Source organism: Lissotriton vulgaris, chromosome 9 (genome assembly GCF_964263255.1).
Source record: "Lissotriton vulgaris chromosome 9, aLisVul1.2, whole genome shotgun sequence".
Taxonomy (NCBI): domain Eukaryota; kingdom Metazoa; phylum Chordata; class Amphibia; order Caudata; family Salamandridae; genus Lissotriton; species Lissotriton vulgaris.
In genome coordinates, this window is record NC_141697.1 from 422,663,890 (window position 1) to 422,681,668 (window position 17,779).

General features: G+C 50.5%; 1 protein-coding gene across 1 annotated transcript in view; it reads right to left on the reverse strand.

Moving 5' to 3' along the window:
- The window catches only part of CDC42BPB (CDC42 binding protein kinase beta), a 900,025-nt gene that overhangs the window by 525,766 nt on the left and 356,480 nt on the right, over positions 1-17,779 (reverse strand). Inside the window, exon 12 of the mRNA XM_086937841.1 lies at positions 15,247-15,380. Within this exon, the coding sequence (XP_086793967.1) occupies positions 15,247-15,380 (134 nt within the window). The remainder of the gene's footprint in view (positions 1-15,246; positions 15,381-17,779) is intronic.

Here is a 17,779-nt window from a genome sequence, read left to right on the forward strand (position 1 = left end):
GGGGGCTGACCGGAGGGGCGGCACTCGTGGAGGGTGGATGGTGCTGCTCTTGGCCAGGGAACAGGGGTCGAGGTAGTCCGGGACCCGCCATGCGGGAGGAGGGGGGCCACGCCACGAGGCCAGGTCCAACACGCGTCCCCCCCAGCTGAAGGCAGAGAGAGTCACCCATCTCCTTGGGTATTCTCCTCGCCGAGGCGGAAGAAGCGGGACAGGCCGTCTGCGTTGGCGTGGTCGTTGGCTGGGCGATGCTCCACAGTGAAGTCCATCCCTTGCAGGGAGATGGACCAACGCAAACGCTTCGGATTCTCCCCTCGCATCTGCATCAGCCATTGCAGAGGTCGGTGGTCAGTTTGTACCCGGAAGTGGGTGCCGAAGAGATAGGCCCGGAGCTTCTTGAGAGCCCACACCACGGCGAAGGCCTCCCGCTCGATGGTGCTCCAGCGCTGTTCTCGGGCCAGCAGACGTCGGCTAATGAAGGCTACTGGCTGGTCAATTCCCTCGGTATTGATTTGGGAGAGAACTGCTCCGACGCCGTGATCGGAGGCATCGGTTTGTACTATAAATTCCCGGCTGTAGTCGGGGGCTTGAAGCACTGGTGCGGTGCACATTGCTGTCTTGAGGGTCTCAAAGGCGGCCTGACACTCGGGTGTCCAGTGTACCTTCGGTGGGTGTTCCTTTGACGTGAGTTCTGTGAGGGGGCCCACAATACTGCCGTAGTCTTTTACGAAGCGCCGGTAATATCCCGTGAGCCCCAGGAAGGCTCGGACCTCTGTTTGGGTGACCGGGGGTTCCCAGGCCATGATGGCGGCGATCTTGGGTTGGAGGGGGGCCACCTGGCCACTTCCCACCTGGTGCCCCAGGAAGGTCACGGACCCTTGGCCGATCTGGCACTTGCTGGCTTTTATTGTTAGTCCTGCCCGTCGGAGGGCAGCCAAGACCTCCCGGAGGTGTTGGAGGTGTTCAGCCCAGTGAAAACTGTACACCGCGATATCGTCCAGGTAGGCGGCGCTGAACTCCTCGAGCCCCGCCAACACCTAATTTACTAGTCTCTGGAACGTGGCGGGGGCGTTTTTCATCCCGAAGGGCATCACCCTGAAGTGGTAGTGGCCATCAGGGGTGGAGAAGGCGGATCGCTCCTGTGCGCCCGGGGTGAGTCCGATCTGCCAGTAGCCCGCGGTTAGGTCGAAGGTGCTCAGGTAGCGGGCTGCCCCCAGGCGGTCGATCAGTTCATCAGCCGGAGGGATGGGGTGAGCGTCTGTTCGGGTGACAGCGTTCAGGCCCCGGTAGTCCACACAAAACCTGAGTTCGGGGGCTACGCCAGGGGCGGCGGCCTCGGGGACCAGCACGACCGGGCTGGCCCATGGGCTGTCGGAGGGCTCGATCACCCCTAGAGCCAGCATCTTGGACACTTCCGACTGGATGAAGGCGCGTACCTGATCGGGAACTCGGTAGGCCCGGTGCCGTATAGGTGGGCTATCCCCGGTGTCGACATCGTGGAGGCACCATGGGGGTGAGAGAGAATAGATCGGCAAATTGTCGTAATAAGTTTTGCCAACGTTGGCGTTGTGCTGGGGTCAGGGTGGAAGAGGGGTTGACTCCTTCCACGGAGCCGTCTTTTTCGAGGGTCTTCAGGAGGTCGGGTAGTGGCTCAGAGTCCTCTTCAGCCCCACTGTCGGTAGCCATCAGGAGGCTAAGTTCTGAGCGGACAAAGTGAGGCTTAAGTCGGTTGGCATGGAGGACCCGGCGGGGGTTCCTGGGGGACTCCATGTCCACCAGGTATGTGACAGGGCCCTTGCGCTCCACCACTTTGAAGGGCCCAGTCCATTTGTCCTGGAGGGCGCAGGGTTCGACCGGGGACATGACCCAGACCTGTTGTCCCGGCTCGAACTCAATGGACGAGTAGTTTTGATCATACCAGCGCTTCATGTCTTCTTGACTGGCTTCGAGGTTGGCCTTGGCAAGTTCCTGGAACCGCCGAGTCTGGTTCCGGAGGGTCAGGAGGTAGCGGTACACATCAGGAGGAGCATTTTGGGTGGTCACCTCCCATCCTTCTTTGACCAGGCTTAGGGGACCCCGGACGGGGTGCCCATACAATAGTTCGAAGGGGCTGAATCCCAGGGACTTCTGTGGGACCTCCCGGTAGGCAAATAGGAGGCAGGGCAGCAACACGTCCCATTGGCGTCGTAAGGGCTCTGCCAGGCCCATGATCATACCCTTGAGGGTGCGATTGAAGCGTTCCACCAGTCCGTTCCCTTGAGGGTGGTAGGGGGTCGTAAATTTGTACGTGACCCCGCACTGTTGCCATAGGGACTTCATGTATCGGGAGATGAAGTTCGTGCCCCGATCACTGACGACTTCTCGGGGGAAGCCCACCCGGGATAAAATTCCCATCAGGGCCCGGCCCACCACGGGCGCGGTCACGTTCCAGAGAGGAATGGCTTCGGGATAGCGAGTGGCATGGTCCACCAGGACGAGTATGAACCGGTGACCTTGTGATGTCCGGGGCTCCAGGGGCCCCACAATGTCAATCCCTACCCGCTCGAAGGGAGTGTTGACGACTGGGAAAGGTTGCAGGGGGACTTTTAGTTTTCTGCCGTTCTTCCCGCTGGCCTGGCAGGTGGGGCAGGCTCGGCAGTGGTTGATCACATCGTTCCTCATCTTGGGCCAGTAGAAGTGGGTCACTAGGCGGCTGTAAGTTTTGTCCTGCCCCAGGTGCCCCGCGAGAGGTACATCATGGGCCAGGTTCAGGAGGAAGTCTCTGAATCGGAGGGGGACTACCAGCACCCGGCTGGCCCCGAGCTCGGCAATCTTCTGCTCACTGTAGAGGAGCTCATTGTCCCAATAGACCCAGTGGGCCCCCGAGGCATCCCCTGCGCTCTGGGCTGCGGCTTGCTGTCGGGTCCCCTCGAGGGAGGGACACGTTTTTTGCTCTTGGCGGAACTGTTCTTGAGTGGGGCCACCTGCTTGGCGCCACTGGGCCAGCTCCAGGAGGTCGCGGAGCGGGGCGGGGCAGTTTCTTCATCGTTGGGCCCCGGTGGACCGGGTTCAGGGTTGGTGTCTTCAGTGGTGACGGCCGGTGGAGGCTCGGGCCACTCGGGTTCTTCAGTGGAGGGGATGGCGCGGGCGGCCATGGATCGGGTCGTCGCACAGACCCATTCAGGGAGGCCAAGCATCCCCAGGTGCTCCCTCCGCTCAACGGCAGCCCAGGGGGAGCTCTCGAGGTCGTTCCCCAGGAGGCAGTCTACGGGGGCATCGTCTCGGACGGTCACTTTCAGCATGCCCGACACTCCCCCCCCATTCAAAGGGGACGCGGGCCATCTGGCACAGGCTTTCAGAGTTATCCGTGGACCGTACTGGGCATAGTACATTGGGCAAGATTTGCTCCGGGGTCACCAGATGGCAACGGACGGCCGTTACGCTGGCTCCCGTGTCGCGGAGGGCTTCGGCCCGGTGTCCATTAATCGTGACCCACTGGCTGTACTTGCGTGTTGGCCGGGATTGGGGCCCGGGGGACCATGTCTCTTTCGCCCAGACATACCAGGGACATGGCTGCGGGTTCCCACTCGGTCTGGTATTGCTCACAGTCTTCGGCTTCTTTTTCGCCTTGTTCCTCCCCCAGAGAGACGGCGGCGATCTAGCGGTTTTGTGGACCCGTGAGGTTGGAGGGTTGGTTTCTCGGACAGTTGGGGTCATTGGCATAATGACCGGGTCGCTGGCATTTGTGGCAGATAACGTTGGAGCGGGATCCCGGCCGTGCAGGAGGGGCTCCTCTCCCGGCCAGGAAAGGGGGGTGCTGGTGGGGGGCACCGGGGTCGCTGGCATTTGTGGCAGATAACGTTGGAGCGGGATCCCGGCCGTGCAGGAGGGGCTCCTCTCCCGGCCAAGGAAGGGGGAGTGCTGGTGGGGGGCACCGTGGCGGTGTCCCGGCACCGGCCCTGGCCGCCTCCTCCTCCTCCTCCTCCTCCTCCTCGCGGACGGTGGGATCCCGGGGAGGCTCGGCCTTGGTCTCCCACCCAGTTCCGGGGGACGCGGGTGCGGGTGCTCTCCCATCGATCAGCTTCAATGGCGAGTTTCCGGGGCTCGGTCAGTTTGCTGTCGAGGAGATGCTGCCTTAGTTCGACGAAACAGTTGTTGGAGAGGTGTTCCCATACGATGAGATCGAACAATTGTTCGTAGGTGGTGACCCGGCTGCCCTTGATCCACCCCTCTAAGGCTCTGCTGTAGAAGTTTACATATTCTACCCAGGTGGTACCGGGGATCCTTTCAAAGTCTCGGAATCGCTGCCAATACATCTCGGGGTGAGCCCATAGCGAGTGAGAAGGGCAGCTTTCATATGCTCGTAGGAGGTCATCTCAGCGTCGGGGAGCTGTAGCAGGGCGTCTCTCCCCTCGTTGACGAATCTCCCCCACAACCCGGCACCCCAGTCTTTTTGCGGAACACGGTGGGAGGTCATGGCTACCTCGTAGGCCTTAAACCATTGCTGGATGTCGTCGTTTTTATGGTACTCTCGGACGACATCTTTGGGGATGTGGACCTTGGTGTCCGTTGAGGGAGGGGAGCTCTGGTTCCCGGAGACGCCGGTGTTCCCGTTTTTCGCCTTAATCTCTAGTTCTTTCAAACTGCGCTTGTGCTCGTACGCGAGCTTCTTCTCCTCCAGCTCCCTCTGGCTTCTTTACTCTTCCAGGTCTCCCTGTAATCGTAGTTGCTCAAGGGCTATTTTCTTTTCCGCCAGTTGCAGTTCCCCATCTAAGCGGAGTCTAGCCAGTTCCAATTCGTGGAGCCGGCTCCTCTCTCGTTCTCGGGCATCCTCGTGAGAGAGGCCCGTGTTTCTCTCCTCCTCTGGGGTTGTAATGTTCTCGGTGATTGCGATGTCTTCGCTTTGGGGTGGCGACGCTCCCGTCCCCACCCAAGTCTGTAGGGCCTGCTTGAGATTGTCTTTGGTGCTTAGTCCTGTGGTAGCGATACCCAAGTCTTTGCAGAATTGCTTCAATTCCTTGTGACTGTAATCTTCCAGTCGTTCCATCTGGAACTCTGCGGTTGGTCCGGTTTCTTTAGTCGTCATGGTCGCTGTGTGCTTTTGTTTGTAGTGGGGCGAGTTACTCTCTGTACGATTTGCGTCGGCTCGGATCGCGCCGCTGGCCACCAATGTTAGAAGGGAACTCTTAGGGTCGGCCGAGCAAGGGGGGAGAGGCCTCCAGGCGAGGGCCCTCTCCTAGGATCGTACAGCTGAGCAACCACCCCCCTAAAGATGGACGCCACACAAAGATAGGTTCTTAACACTTTTATCAGTACTTTTAGGCAGGTTATCGTTATGATACAGAGAAACAGGATTCAGGAATCCACTCAACTTAGTCTTTGTGGGAAGGGGGTAGCAGGACAGTCTTGGTACCGGTCTGGTACAGGGATATCTTGCGCACAGCTCTCAATCCTCGAGCTGGAGGGTTCTTCGGTAGGGGCAGCGGCAGCGCCAGCAGGACCCCAAGGATGGTTTCACTAAGATGGGCCGCGGCAGCGCAAGCAGGACTCCAAGGATGGTTCACGAAGATGGGCCGTGGCAGCGCCAGCAGGACTCCACAGATGGTTCACGAAGATGGGCCGCGGCAGCGCCAGCAGGACTCCACGGATGGTTCACGAAGGTGGGCCGCGGCAGCGCCAGCAGGACTCCAAGGATGGTTCACGAAGAGGGGCCGCGGCAGCGCCAGCAGGACTCCAAGGATGGTTCACGAAGATGAGTTTGTCTCGGTGTCTCTCGACGCCAGGATACAACTGCCGACCTGCTCTGGAGCTGCCCCAGTTATAGGTCTGGGGCCCTTTGATGTCCGGACCCTCGCACTTGGAGGTCGGAGGGTCCGGGATGTGCGAGTCCAGACACCCAGCAGGGGGGAGGAGCCAGCGCTCAGGGAGGCTGGGGGTGATCGAAACCAGGCGGATGGGGAGACCATCGAAACTCCTTCCCCCATTGATTCGTCAAGTGGTCTCTTTACCCCCTGGTTGGATCGTGGTGCCTCGATGTCGGGGCTTTGCTGGGTCTGTGGCTGGGGTCGGGCCGAGGCCACGTCGTGGAGGGTCCAAGATGGCGGCTGGGCCGGAGACGGTGGTCCGGGAAAGGGTCCGGGCCAGCCGAGGGGGTTGAGGAGAGGAGGTCGAGTTCCACCGGGGAAGAGCTGGGGGCTGCCCGGAGGGGCGGCACTCGTGGAGGGTGGATGGTGCTGCTCTTGGCCGGGGAACAGGGGTCGAGGTAGTCCGGGACCCGCCATGCGGGAGGAGGGGGGCCACGCCACGAGGCCAGGTCCAACATTACCTGTGTTTATTTTCTAGAAATAAAAACACTCCAAGTCTTAGAAATAGTACGGTGTTACACACAAAGGCATTTCTGACCATAAACATATGTTTACAGTCGAAAATGCCTTCCAGGAATTCATAAAAGGGATTCTGCCCAATGCAAGTGGATTTATAGTGGGGGATTTCTCCACCATGACTGTGGGGAAGTGTGCAGTAGCTTACGTGCTACGGGTGGAAAGTGGGTGGCACAGGCTTTTTAAACAAGCAATGGCAAAGTCAGCAGGTTTCGTCTTCACATAATGTATTGCCTCTGTCAATTGTTTTAAAATATTACACAGCACTTGAGCTGCTGTGCAACATGGCTTATAGTAAAAACAAAAGCACTATGACTCAGTCAAATGTGTGCGCATCATAGAACTTTTTTTTTTACATGAAGTCATGTTTCACAGAAATTCAACTGCTATGCAGTATGTAAAAAAGAAAAACATTGCTAAAGGCAAAAGATTTCACATAGGAGAAACCTATTGGCTTTACCAATGCTTGTTGTTCAAGTTGGCAGGTAGATGGCCAGAGTAAACTTGGTTTTCCTCTACAGCAGGAAGACACTGGAGGCAGGGCATTCAGTGGAATGAAAAAACGTTACTTCTTAGCTGGCTGTGATTACCTTCAATCATCTTGGAAAACACAGAATACGTGGCATTGTGTTTTTCATCAGGGCTGTAGGGAATGCTCGTTTGGATTGCTGTGGCAAGAGCCCTGGAAGGCTGCTGCTCTTTGTAGGGAATGCTCGTTTGGATTGCTGTGGCAAGAGCCCAGGAGGGCTGCTGCTCTTTGTAGGGAATGCTCGTTTGGATAGCTGTGGCAAGAGCCCTGGAGGGCTGCTGCTCTTTGCTCCTGGGAGATGGTGAAGCAGGCAGAGAAACTTGCAAGAGGGAATAGAGCGCAGAGGCAAAGCTGCACCTCCCAACTACCACGAGTACGCTCTCTGCATGCGTGCTAAATGAGGTTACCGTGACATTTCAAAGCCATTGAAATGGCCCAATGGAAGGACAAAGATGATGAGACATCCTGGAAATACATTGAAGCGTTACGACCTCAGAGTACATACATCTGAGGAAGCGACAAATAGCCCTGCACCCTGCTCATTCCACAGTAAAACATCAGACGTTTAATCTTTCACAACAATACTCTTCAGCCATCAGTGGCGGGTGTTACACAACCATTTATGCAACTGAGGAATGTGAGAGGAAAGCGCCTATGCAGTTAGTGCACAGATGCAGCCGAGAGGCAGAAGGGCGCTATGCAAAAAGAAGTAATTGTTGGGCTCACACGAGTGACTGGCAAAGAACATTTCCAGGGCTGCAACTGCCGCTAATAACTCTTTTATAAGCCTCTATTCACAACACATTAGTCACGTCACATTATACAAATTACATTAGTTACACTCCGCACACATACAATATATCTTACTTTACGTATTATTTGTTTGCACCCTACTCTCGTTACAAACAGTAATCTAGCACTTTATATTTGCGAACAACTTAGTTTACATCAGTAGAGGACAACGCAAAGAAAACGGGTTTGCCATGCAGCGTCATGGTGAGAAGAAAATAGCACCGAAGGAGCCATGTCCTTGAAGTCAGACTTTAAAAGCAATGTTGCCCTGTGGTAAAAGCGTATCTAGTACGTGTATGTAAGTACGTGTATGTACATTCCAATATGCGTCAGACTCAAAAAGCGTTGCCAAAGCACACACGAGCTATAAACACTCCGTGCCATAAAAAATGGCAGAGCCTGACACTGAAAATCTGCACCAAACTCTCCTACTCATTACCTCGCTTCAGGAAAGGGTGTTATCCTGGGCATGCCGCCTTATCTCTCTGTTCCCCGGTTCCATTCGTTGTTTAATTTGAGAATAATAATAGTACATGATACAAAACGAAGCTAGGGTATGTAAAGAGAACCTTACCAAGCGCTATCTGTCGCCCTCCAGGGGCTTGTGAAGCGTGATCACGGCTTCATAACAATGCTCACTTTGTAAGTGAATTCCAAAGGGTTTGGGGACTGAATTTCAACGATCCTGCCGCTCACATGTCACAAGCCCCATGGAGAGCCGATAACGCTTTCGACCTCCGAATGTGGCAGTCAGGTTCCGGCATGGCTCCAACCCACTTTCTGCCTGCCAAAAGACTGGCTTCTAGGAGCGTTAGGCCATGCCCCTGTGGCACTTACAAACACTATAAAAACAACTATGGAGGAGAGGCAACTCCTTCAAAAGAAAAAGACAGACCACGGAAGCCACATAGGCCGCACATTAAAACAAACCATTGTTATTCCACATTGAAGAGTAGCATAAATGAAACAAGCATTTGCAATGAAATGCGAGTCACGCGGCCGTGACGTGTGAAGCAGTGGGCGGGGAGGCAGGAGCAAGCAAATGGTAAGGGGAGCCTTTGAAGAGCAAGGCAGGGGGATAGAAAGCGCATTCACAAGCACGTGCACTTCTACAACTCCGGATCGTAAAAAGTCAGTGTTGGACCGGCCTCGTGGCGTGGTCCGACCCCTCCCGCATGGCGGGTCCCGGACTACTGCTACCCCTGTTCCCTGGACGAGAACCACACCTGCAGCCCTCCGGGTCACCCCCCAGCTCTTCCCCGACGGAACACGGACCCGTAACCACAACCTTCTCGGCTGGCCCGGACCCTTTGCCGAACCACCGTCCCCCGGCCCAGCCGCCATTTTGGACCCTCCCCGGCCAGGCCTTGTGGCCTCGGGTCGACCTCCACCTCAGGTCCAGCCAGGCCCCGACATCGAGGCACCACCATCCACCCAGGGGGTAACAAGACCACTTGGCGAGTCAATGGGAGAAGGAGTGTCGATGGCTCCCCTCCGCCTGGTTTCGATCGCCCCCCAGCCTCCCTGGGCGCTGGCTCCACCCCCCTGCTGGGTGTCTGGACTCCCTCATCCCGGACCCCCCCGACCTCCAAGTGCGAGGGTCCGGACATCAAAGGGCGCCAGACCTATAACTGGAGTAGCTCCAGAACAGGGAGGAGTTGTATCCTGGAGTCGAGAGACCCGAGACAAACTCATCCTTGAAGGCCTGCTGGCGCTGCCGCGGCTCATCCTCGTCGTGAACCATCCTTGAAGGCCTGCTGGCGCGGCTCATCCTCGTCGTGAACCATCCTTGAAGGCCTGCTGGCGCTGCCGCGGCTCATCCTCGTCGTGAACCATCCTTGAAGGCCTGCTGGTGCTGCCGCGGCTCATCCTCGTCGTGAACCATCCTTGAAGGCCTGCTGGCGCTGCCGCGGCTCATCTTCATGAACCATCCTTGAAGGCCTGCTGGCGCTGCCGCGGCTCAACCTCGTGAACTATCCTTGAAGGCATGCTGGCGCTGCCGCGGCCCCTACTTGAGAACCCTCCAGCTCGAGGATTGAGAGCTATACGACTGTACCGGACCGGTACCGAGACTGTCCCGTTACCCCTTTTCCCCCCAGAGACTAGAATTGAAGGAACCACCGTATCCTGATCCTACTGTATCGTCCAGTATAACCTGCTTAAGAATACCGATAAAAGTGTGCAGAACCTATCTTTGTGTGGCGTCTATCTGTGGGGGGTAGTTGCTCGTCCGTAATATCTACGGAGAGGACCTCACCAGGAGGCCTCTCCCCCTTGCTCGGCCGACCCTCAGGGTCCCCGTCTAACAGTCAGCTTTGTGGTTTGGTTGCAATAGGTTTCTCTGCGAGACCTAAAAACTGTGTGTGCACCTAGGAGAAAGAGAGTGAGGGTGTGCTTCTTCTCTTCCAAAGAGAAAGACTAATACTGCTGGCCAATGGTGGTCCTGGCATACGGAGACCATCTGGCTAGTTCTAGGCAAATCGGCCTTGGATAATGGGTGTCAGTTGTGTAAAGAAAAGCTTAGCTAGTCATGGCAGGCCTAGAAGATAATACATTCCTAACGGTGCTCTCAAATGACATTTTGCCCATCACCTTCATAACAGTGGCCAATATCTGACAGATTAAGGACAGTCTTTGCAGTAGTGTGGCTACCTCTATCATAACCGTTGACAATTCTTAAATTGTGGACTTTCCTGAAAGCATTCCTGCCATTCTGATAGAACAAAGGCCCATTTATTTATTTATTCAAAGTTTTATATAGCGCGAACAAGATCTTTGCAGATATCAGAGCGCTTTACAGAAATAGGTGTAGGGGCAACTGGAGGGTGGATAAATCTACTATGGGGTACAATATGGTAGCCTAGCAGTAAAGGGTAGCAACAGTACATATATAAAACCAAAAAACGACATGTAAATAATGATACCGAAACAGTACCGAGTCGTGGGTCCCGCAGCAATAGTGACCAGGTGTACTTAGACATTTACCTCTTTCTTAAAGCTCACAGGGAAGGGGGTAGGGGCAGCAGGAGGGTAATTGGAACAACTATTAGGAGCAATATAGTAACGGTAGCATACTAGGATATCAGTCATATACAAGGATAGTACCAATAGTCAATCAGGTAACCAGTCCAGCAGCAACGGTGCAGCAGTCTCTGTTCCATTAGCGGGAGAGTTCAGGTGAACTTGGCCATAAGGAAGGCTTTTACCTCTTTCTTAATAAGTGCCTTAGAGGAGATAAGCCTGGTTTCAGGAGGGAGTGCATTCCAGATTCTGGGGGCCATTCCTGAGAAGGAGCGTTTGCATGTTTTTTCCTTCCGGAATCTACGAGGTTTCAGGAGTAGATTTTTTGTACTTCTATTGGTTCTCGAGCCACCAGACATAGTCAGCTTATGGGTAAGGTAGCTGGGTGACTTGTGGTGAATGGCCAAATGTGTCATAACGGCTATTTTCAGCTGTATTCTGGCCTCAAAGGGCAGCCAGTTCAGGGATTTTAAATCCGGGGATATATGCGCATGTTTCCTTGAACCAGTGATGAGTCTCGCGGCAGCGTTCAAGGAGGCTCTTAGGGGAGCGGTTGTTGTAATGGGGAGTCCGCTAAGGGCCACAATTCCGTAGTCTATGCTGGGGATAACTAGGGCCTGTACAGCAGTTTGGAAGTCCTTAGCAGGGAGGAAAGGTTTAAGTTTCCTCAAGGTGTTGATTTGGAAGTTAGCTCCTTTAGTAGCTTTGCTGCTGCATGCTGAGCTTGGCGTCCAGTGTAATGCCTAAGGATTTCGCAGATTCCGCGATGGTGGGTTGGACATTGAATGCCGTTAGTTCCTTGAGCCAGGTCTGGGTGATGGCAATCTTCGGGGGAGGTGATATCAGAAGGAACTCAGTTTTCAGAGCATTTAGTTTGAGGTGATTATCGGCCAACCATGATTGGGTGTTTCTGAGTGTGGCGTTCAGAAGCTTGATGTCTTCCGGGGATTGTAGCTTGAGGTAAAGTTGATTGTCATCGGCGTACATATGGAAGTGTACATTAGATGCTTGAAGCAAGGTGGTGAGTGGTACCATGACGAGGTTGAACAAAGTGGGGGATAGGGAGGAGCCTTGTGGGACGCCTAATGTTACAGGCACCGATGAAGACAGCACGTTGTTGATCTTGAACTTCGGAGACCGGTTATGTAGGAAGGAAGTGAACCATTTGAGAACAGTCCCGGATAGACCCATTCTGGTATTTAACAGCTCCAGTAGGTTCTCATGTTTGACAGTATCAAAAGCGGAGGAGAGGTCCAGAAGGATGAGTAGGCAGGAATCGTTGCGATCAAGGATTTGGAGGGCGTCATCAATTATGTGCGTCATAGCCGTTTCCGTGCTGTGTTTCGCTCTGAAGCCTGATTGATGAGGGTTGAGGAGGTCAAACTGATCGATGTGTTTTGTCAATTGGATTTGTACACATTTTTCCAGTAGCTTTGCCAAGGTGGGGATATTGGTGATAGGGCGATAGTTGTTCATGTCAGCCGGATCAGCTGTAGGTTTCTTGAGTATGGGTGTGACTTGCCCTTCTTTGAGGGAGTCAGGGATGAGACCTTCTTGAAGGGAGCTGTTAATGATGTTCGTCCAGAGTGGGAGGAGCAGGGGTGTGAAGTCTTTCACAGCATTAGCAAGTAGGGGGTCTGAGAAGTGATTAGCAGGCTTCAAGGTGCCAAGCAGATTGTGAATTGTCTCTTCAGTGTAGGTGTCGAATGACGTCCATGAAGCGTTGTTTTTCGGGTGAGTGGTGGTCATCCTGATGGGTCTGGAGTATCGGCTTACATCAATGAGGAGATCACTTCTTATGTTGTCAGTCTTTAGCTTGAAGAATACAGAAAAGTCTTAACAGTGTGGAATATCACTTGTTGCGCTGTTTGATTGAAGCAGCTGCATCTTAGTTTGAGTTTTGACTAGTTCGAACAGTTTTCTTGGACGGTTCTTTGCTTGGTCCAGCTGGAGGCTGAAGGTTAGATTTCGAACGCTTGATTTTCCTAAAATAGGCATTTCTCTTGTTCTTCAGCGCTTTTAGGTGCAGTGCTGAGGGATCAGATCTCCAGGTGCGCTCCGCCAATCGCATAGCCCGTCTATCTTCATTGAGTCTGCCATCGTACCAAGGGTTCGACTACTTGGTGGAGACTCTCTTCAATTGCAGGGGGGCTGCTTCGTTGATTATTGAGTTCATCGAGTCGAGGTAGTGGTCAGTCAGTGATTGGACATCAAGGGCACCAGTAGGGGGAAGGAGGAGACTGCAAGTGTGAGACGGAAGGGAGATAGGGTTGAGATTCTTCAAGTCCCTTTTCCAGATCTTGGATTTGGTGGGTTGAGCCGTGATAGGTTTAACTTTTTCGTTGATGAAGAAAGTGATGATGTGATGGTCTGACCAGTCACAGGGTTGGATCGACCCCAATTGGGTAGAGCCTTCTTTGGCGATGATAAGGTCGAGGATCGAGCCTTTGTCGTGTGTCGGGCTATTGCATATTTGGGTGAGGTCAAGCGCATTGAGGAAAGTTTTGAGACCATTCACCACAGCGTCTTTCTGATCGTTCCAATGTAGATTGAAGTCACCCAGGTAAATTTGAGAGATCAGTCGACCGGCATTGGATGAGATCGTGTCCATGAGTTGTTGGGTGAAGGTGAGGTTGTCCCCGGGCGGATAAGGACAACATTTGGGCATTCAAGATTTCTGGATATCCCTGGCTTAATTGAGATGGAAATCACTTACATTTGATGGATATGCGCAGTACTTGATTAAAAATGGTAATGAAAGACAGAACCTGCCTAAGTGACAAACCTGGGTTTACTGAATACGAAAAGCTGGAATTATAGCTTTGCTCTTGAAAATGGTTTCATGTATGTATGTCAAGTTTTTATTTGGGGACATTGGTCTTTGTTATCGAAAATGAAAAGCTAGTATCTGACAGAAAAATAGATTTCTTTTCAGACACTGGCAAGCAAATTTTGGAACAAAAAGGTGACAATTCTGATACTTAAAATAGCTAATTGAGTGAATTCATCATTAGTTCAGAGGTCTCATTCGTGATAGTGGGCCAACAATAATGGAAAGAACTTGCTGTTGCAGAAAGCCACAAATATAGGGCATAAGTAAAGAAGCATCTACCGCCATTCAGGACTTGAACTACATAATGCCGGGGATGTCCAAGGCTTGAGGAACTCAACCTGGAATCTTAACAAAAATCATCAACAGATTGTGCACTTTTTTCAGCCTGATAAATGTTACCTGGTTGGAAAAATAGTCTCTAACTTATTAACTACGAACAATAACTCCTTATTTATGTTAGTGGCAGAGGCCAGAATTAAAATTAAAATAAAAAGCTTGGGAGAAACTATTTCAAAGTATATATACATTTTCTAACTGCAGTGTATTTGCAATATGTTTTTCTTCCAAATGCACTGTCAAGTTAGGGTACCTCTCCCAAATGGCATTGCATATGGGAAAGCGATGTGTCTTACTGTCTTACCTTTGGGAACCATTTATGCTTTGTTTTCAACTAAGAAGAATGTTATAGCCTTCAAACTGTTAGACAATTGTATGATATTTTCATTTTTAGTGCAGGCTTAGGTTAAAAAAAGTCACTCGTGTGTACGAAAATCAAGACAATTAATATACCTATAGATAAAAGAGACCGCAATTGGCTAGATAAGAATTGCATAGTGAAAAAACGAAATCTGCAATGATCTCAGAATAGGAACTGTAGAAAAAGATTCTGGAAATTGAATCAGAAGTGAGAAGAGGTGGAGTTAATAAGTAGGATCATCACATTAGAGCTTATGTATGAGTCGAGCATTTCCAGAAATAATGTTGTGCTGGAAAGATGACAGGCGAAATAACACTTGCACAGATACGCAGGAGGGATATACTTGAGAAAAGAAAGAGAAGAGTATGCTCAACTTTCCTTCGCTCTGGAAGAGAGAGCTAGATCATCCTCAAAGCTTAAAGCACAGGGCCAGATTTTATACTGGTAGACATGTTATGTGGATTATTATTTGAAGAGAATCCCTTTGGGAGTTGGTCTAGCCAGACACAAATGGGTCGCTGCATATTCCCAGCTCCCACCTGTCCAGGAGGCTGGGCCCTCTGTAACCTAACACACCAAGAAAGGAAACAGCTTCTTGCTGAACAATGCTCAGGTCCATTGGAGGCTGTACTATTATGTTTAGATGAAAGGTTTTATGCTCGGTGTTGGATTAGACTTGCTCTTGGGTAATCTCAAGTTATAGGTTAGCAACTAGGTTGTGAAAACGACTAGTCTGAAAAAGACATCTATTGTTTGGAAAAGACAATTTCAAAGCACATGTGATTGACTGGCTCTGTACCTTTACTTTCAGCTACGCTATCTTTTGATTAGAAAGTATTTCTACAAGTAAGGGTCTGTGTGCTTGTAGGGCATACACTAAGATGCCATACAGAAAAGATCTGACTGCAAGTATTACCACACAGCAAAATATTTTGTTTTTACCTGACCTATGAAAGGATGACAACACTAATGATAGTCAACTTAACAACATTAGCTCACGGTCGTATGTTTAACATACCTTATGAATATCATCTTTTTCTTGTTTCAGAGTTTTGCAATGCTTTTCAAGACTTTTAAGTTTAGTGCTTGAATCCTCATATTGTTGCCTAAGGGAAACTGTGTCTTCAAGTTGTCGTTCTAATCTATTTGAATCTAAAGAGAAAACAAAGACAGTTTATTTGCTCTGCATTTCAGTAAAGTCAAAAGCTGAGTGAGGTTTCTTAAAAAACTCAATGGGTTTCTTAATTGTCAAATTACACAGACAAGGAAGGGGTTTCCGAATTGGCACTGCACATGATTAAAGCATAACATTTTGGTGCACTATGGTTTGTCGACAATGCACTGTGGTGATTAACACCAATGTAATGATATTACCACATAATGAAACTCACAATCAAATGAGAAACTGTATTTTGGCTTAGGGATTAAAATGGTGGAATACACAGAGCAAAGGGAAATAAAACTTACCTGTAAGATTGCATCCAATGCTTCATCCTAGCTGTACATTCAATGCTAAAACTATTCCTGCCATACCATAATTGGACCAGCAACAAGGTTAAAGCAAGCTTAAGTGTATTAAGTTGAAATAATGAGCTTAAGTTGGATGTGCATAGTTAGATCCCGTTCTACAGATGTCATGAAAAACCCTTAAATTTGATCTGACTGTGTGTTAAGGTCACATATCTGTGGTGAAGTTTGAAATAAGTCCCCCTAGCTATTCTTACCCACAATGGTTTTTAATACCTATATGATATGCTCTCCTTTTAAATTTGATACTATCTTAACTTGGATCAGTTTGCTGTATGAAATTGTAACGTTTTATCCTATCAATTCACAGTATTTTAATGTCGAAAAACATGTTGTTTTATTGTGATCTGCTTTTATGACGCAAACTGTTGAATAAAGCTTTTTGGATTGGAAGTCAAAATAATGACTGGAACCCCAAAAAAGGACATTTTAGATGCCATTATTCTTCTTCGCATTCACTGTAGGAATTAACAAATCCAGTGTCAACAGACTAGTCTAGGATAATTATCAAAATAACCTCAAAGGGAAAGAGACTTTGATTTGGTGCCACTGTCAGAGAAGATGAATCAGTACAATCACAAGTTTTGAAAGATTTTAAAGCAATGCGTTCCAGAAAACATCTATTAACTACAAACTGAACACTCTTCCACAGCTCGGATACACAGCTATAATGCCCTTTCAACAAACTTATGGAGTTAGAAAAACACTGAAGAACATAATATACACGTTCTAAACAAGGTTCCCTGTAGACATGGGGAAATGATTCATGGCAGTAAAGTTCTTTAAAAATAAAATGGAGAACATCAACAACTCGTTGAGCAATGAAACACGGCAATTCCAGTGGTATTGATGTGATCAAGATGCCTTGGTTGAAAAAGAAAATAACCCTGTAAGTGTTCGCAAGGGGTCTCAGTAATCACTTCCAAGATGTACTGTTTTGTCATTGACCTTTGGGCAGTGCACGTCCACTAACAGTAGTCATGCAGCCCTTTTTATCATTTGTCCAACTGGTTGAAAGAAGTGGCGGCTGAAATTTTAGCAGGGAGGGGGGTGGACGGGACACACACATGCACACACTCACTCACATCAATGCCTTCACACTGGTGCGTACCAAACACATCCCTTCACAACACTTACACATATTCAAACGTACACGCACAAAATATAACAAATTATATATATAAATAATAATAAATCACACCTACACTGCTGCAGCTCTGTCTCGGAGGTCCCAGGAACATTGGAACTGCTGCCTTCTCTCATTGCTTTGACCGTAGGTCAACCAATGGGAGAAGGCAGCAATCCCTATCTTGTCACAGAGGGGGATGGGATCAGTGAGAGTTGCTGACCCCACCCCACTCTGTGATGAGGTGTCACTGATTGACACTCTGCCCTGGGCACTTCAGGGCTTAAAACTGAAGCGCCCAAGTCTGAGTCAATTAGTGACGCTCCAAGAGTGGGAGAGCCTCAAGTTGCTTTCCCAGGCTGAAGAGAACACACCTACAGGAGCTGTGACATCTTCAGCTCGTCAGAGTTCAGCTCAGGCAGCTGTCTAACTCCTAGCTGTGACCTAAACAGGAAGAGTGTTTGTTATACTGACCTTTGCTCAGCCCGACAGGCACTATTCATGTTGGACAAAAAGTTAGTGGGCGTGGCCCCTACATCCCTTAGGATGGGCTGCAGCTGGTTGAAAGCCTGAGCATGCACGCATGTCTGGAAGAATTTGTGGTTGAAGGGTGTCCGAGATGGAAACGTTTTAATGTTGTGCGTGATGATACCAAGAGTATCCAAAGTCATGAATATAGATGCTTTGCTTGAGCACGCGTCTGCAAAGTAATATGTAAGATATAAAAGTCACCTTTATAACTACCCGGTGATGGAAAAAAACACAAATATGTATATCTGATAACAGCACTCAGATGTTTCCAAATGAACTGTGCATGTAAAACTGTTTCTTTAGGCGAGGGTTACTTTAACAGGCAAAGTAGGAGTTGCTCGAAATGGATTGTTTTGTTAAGATTGTA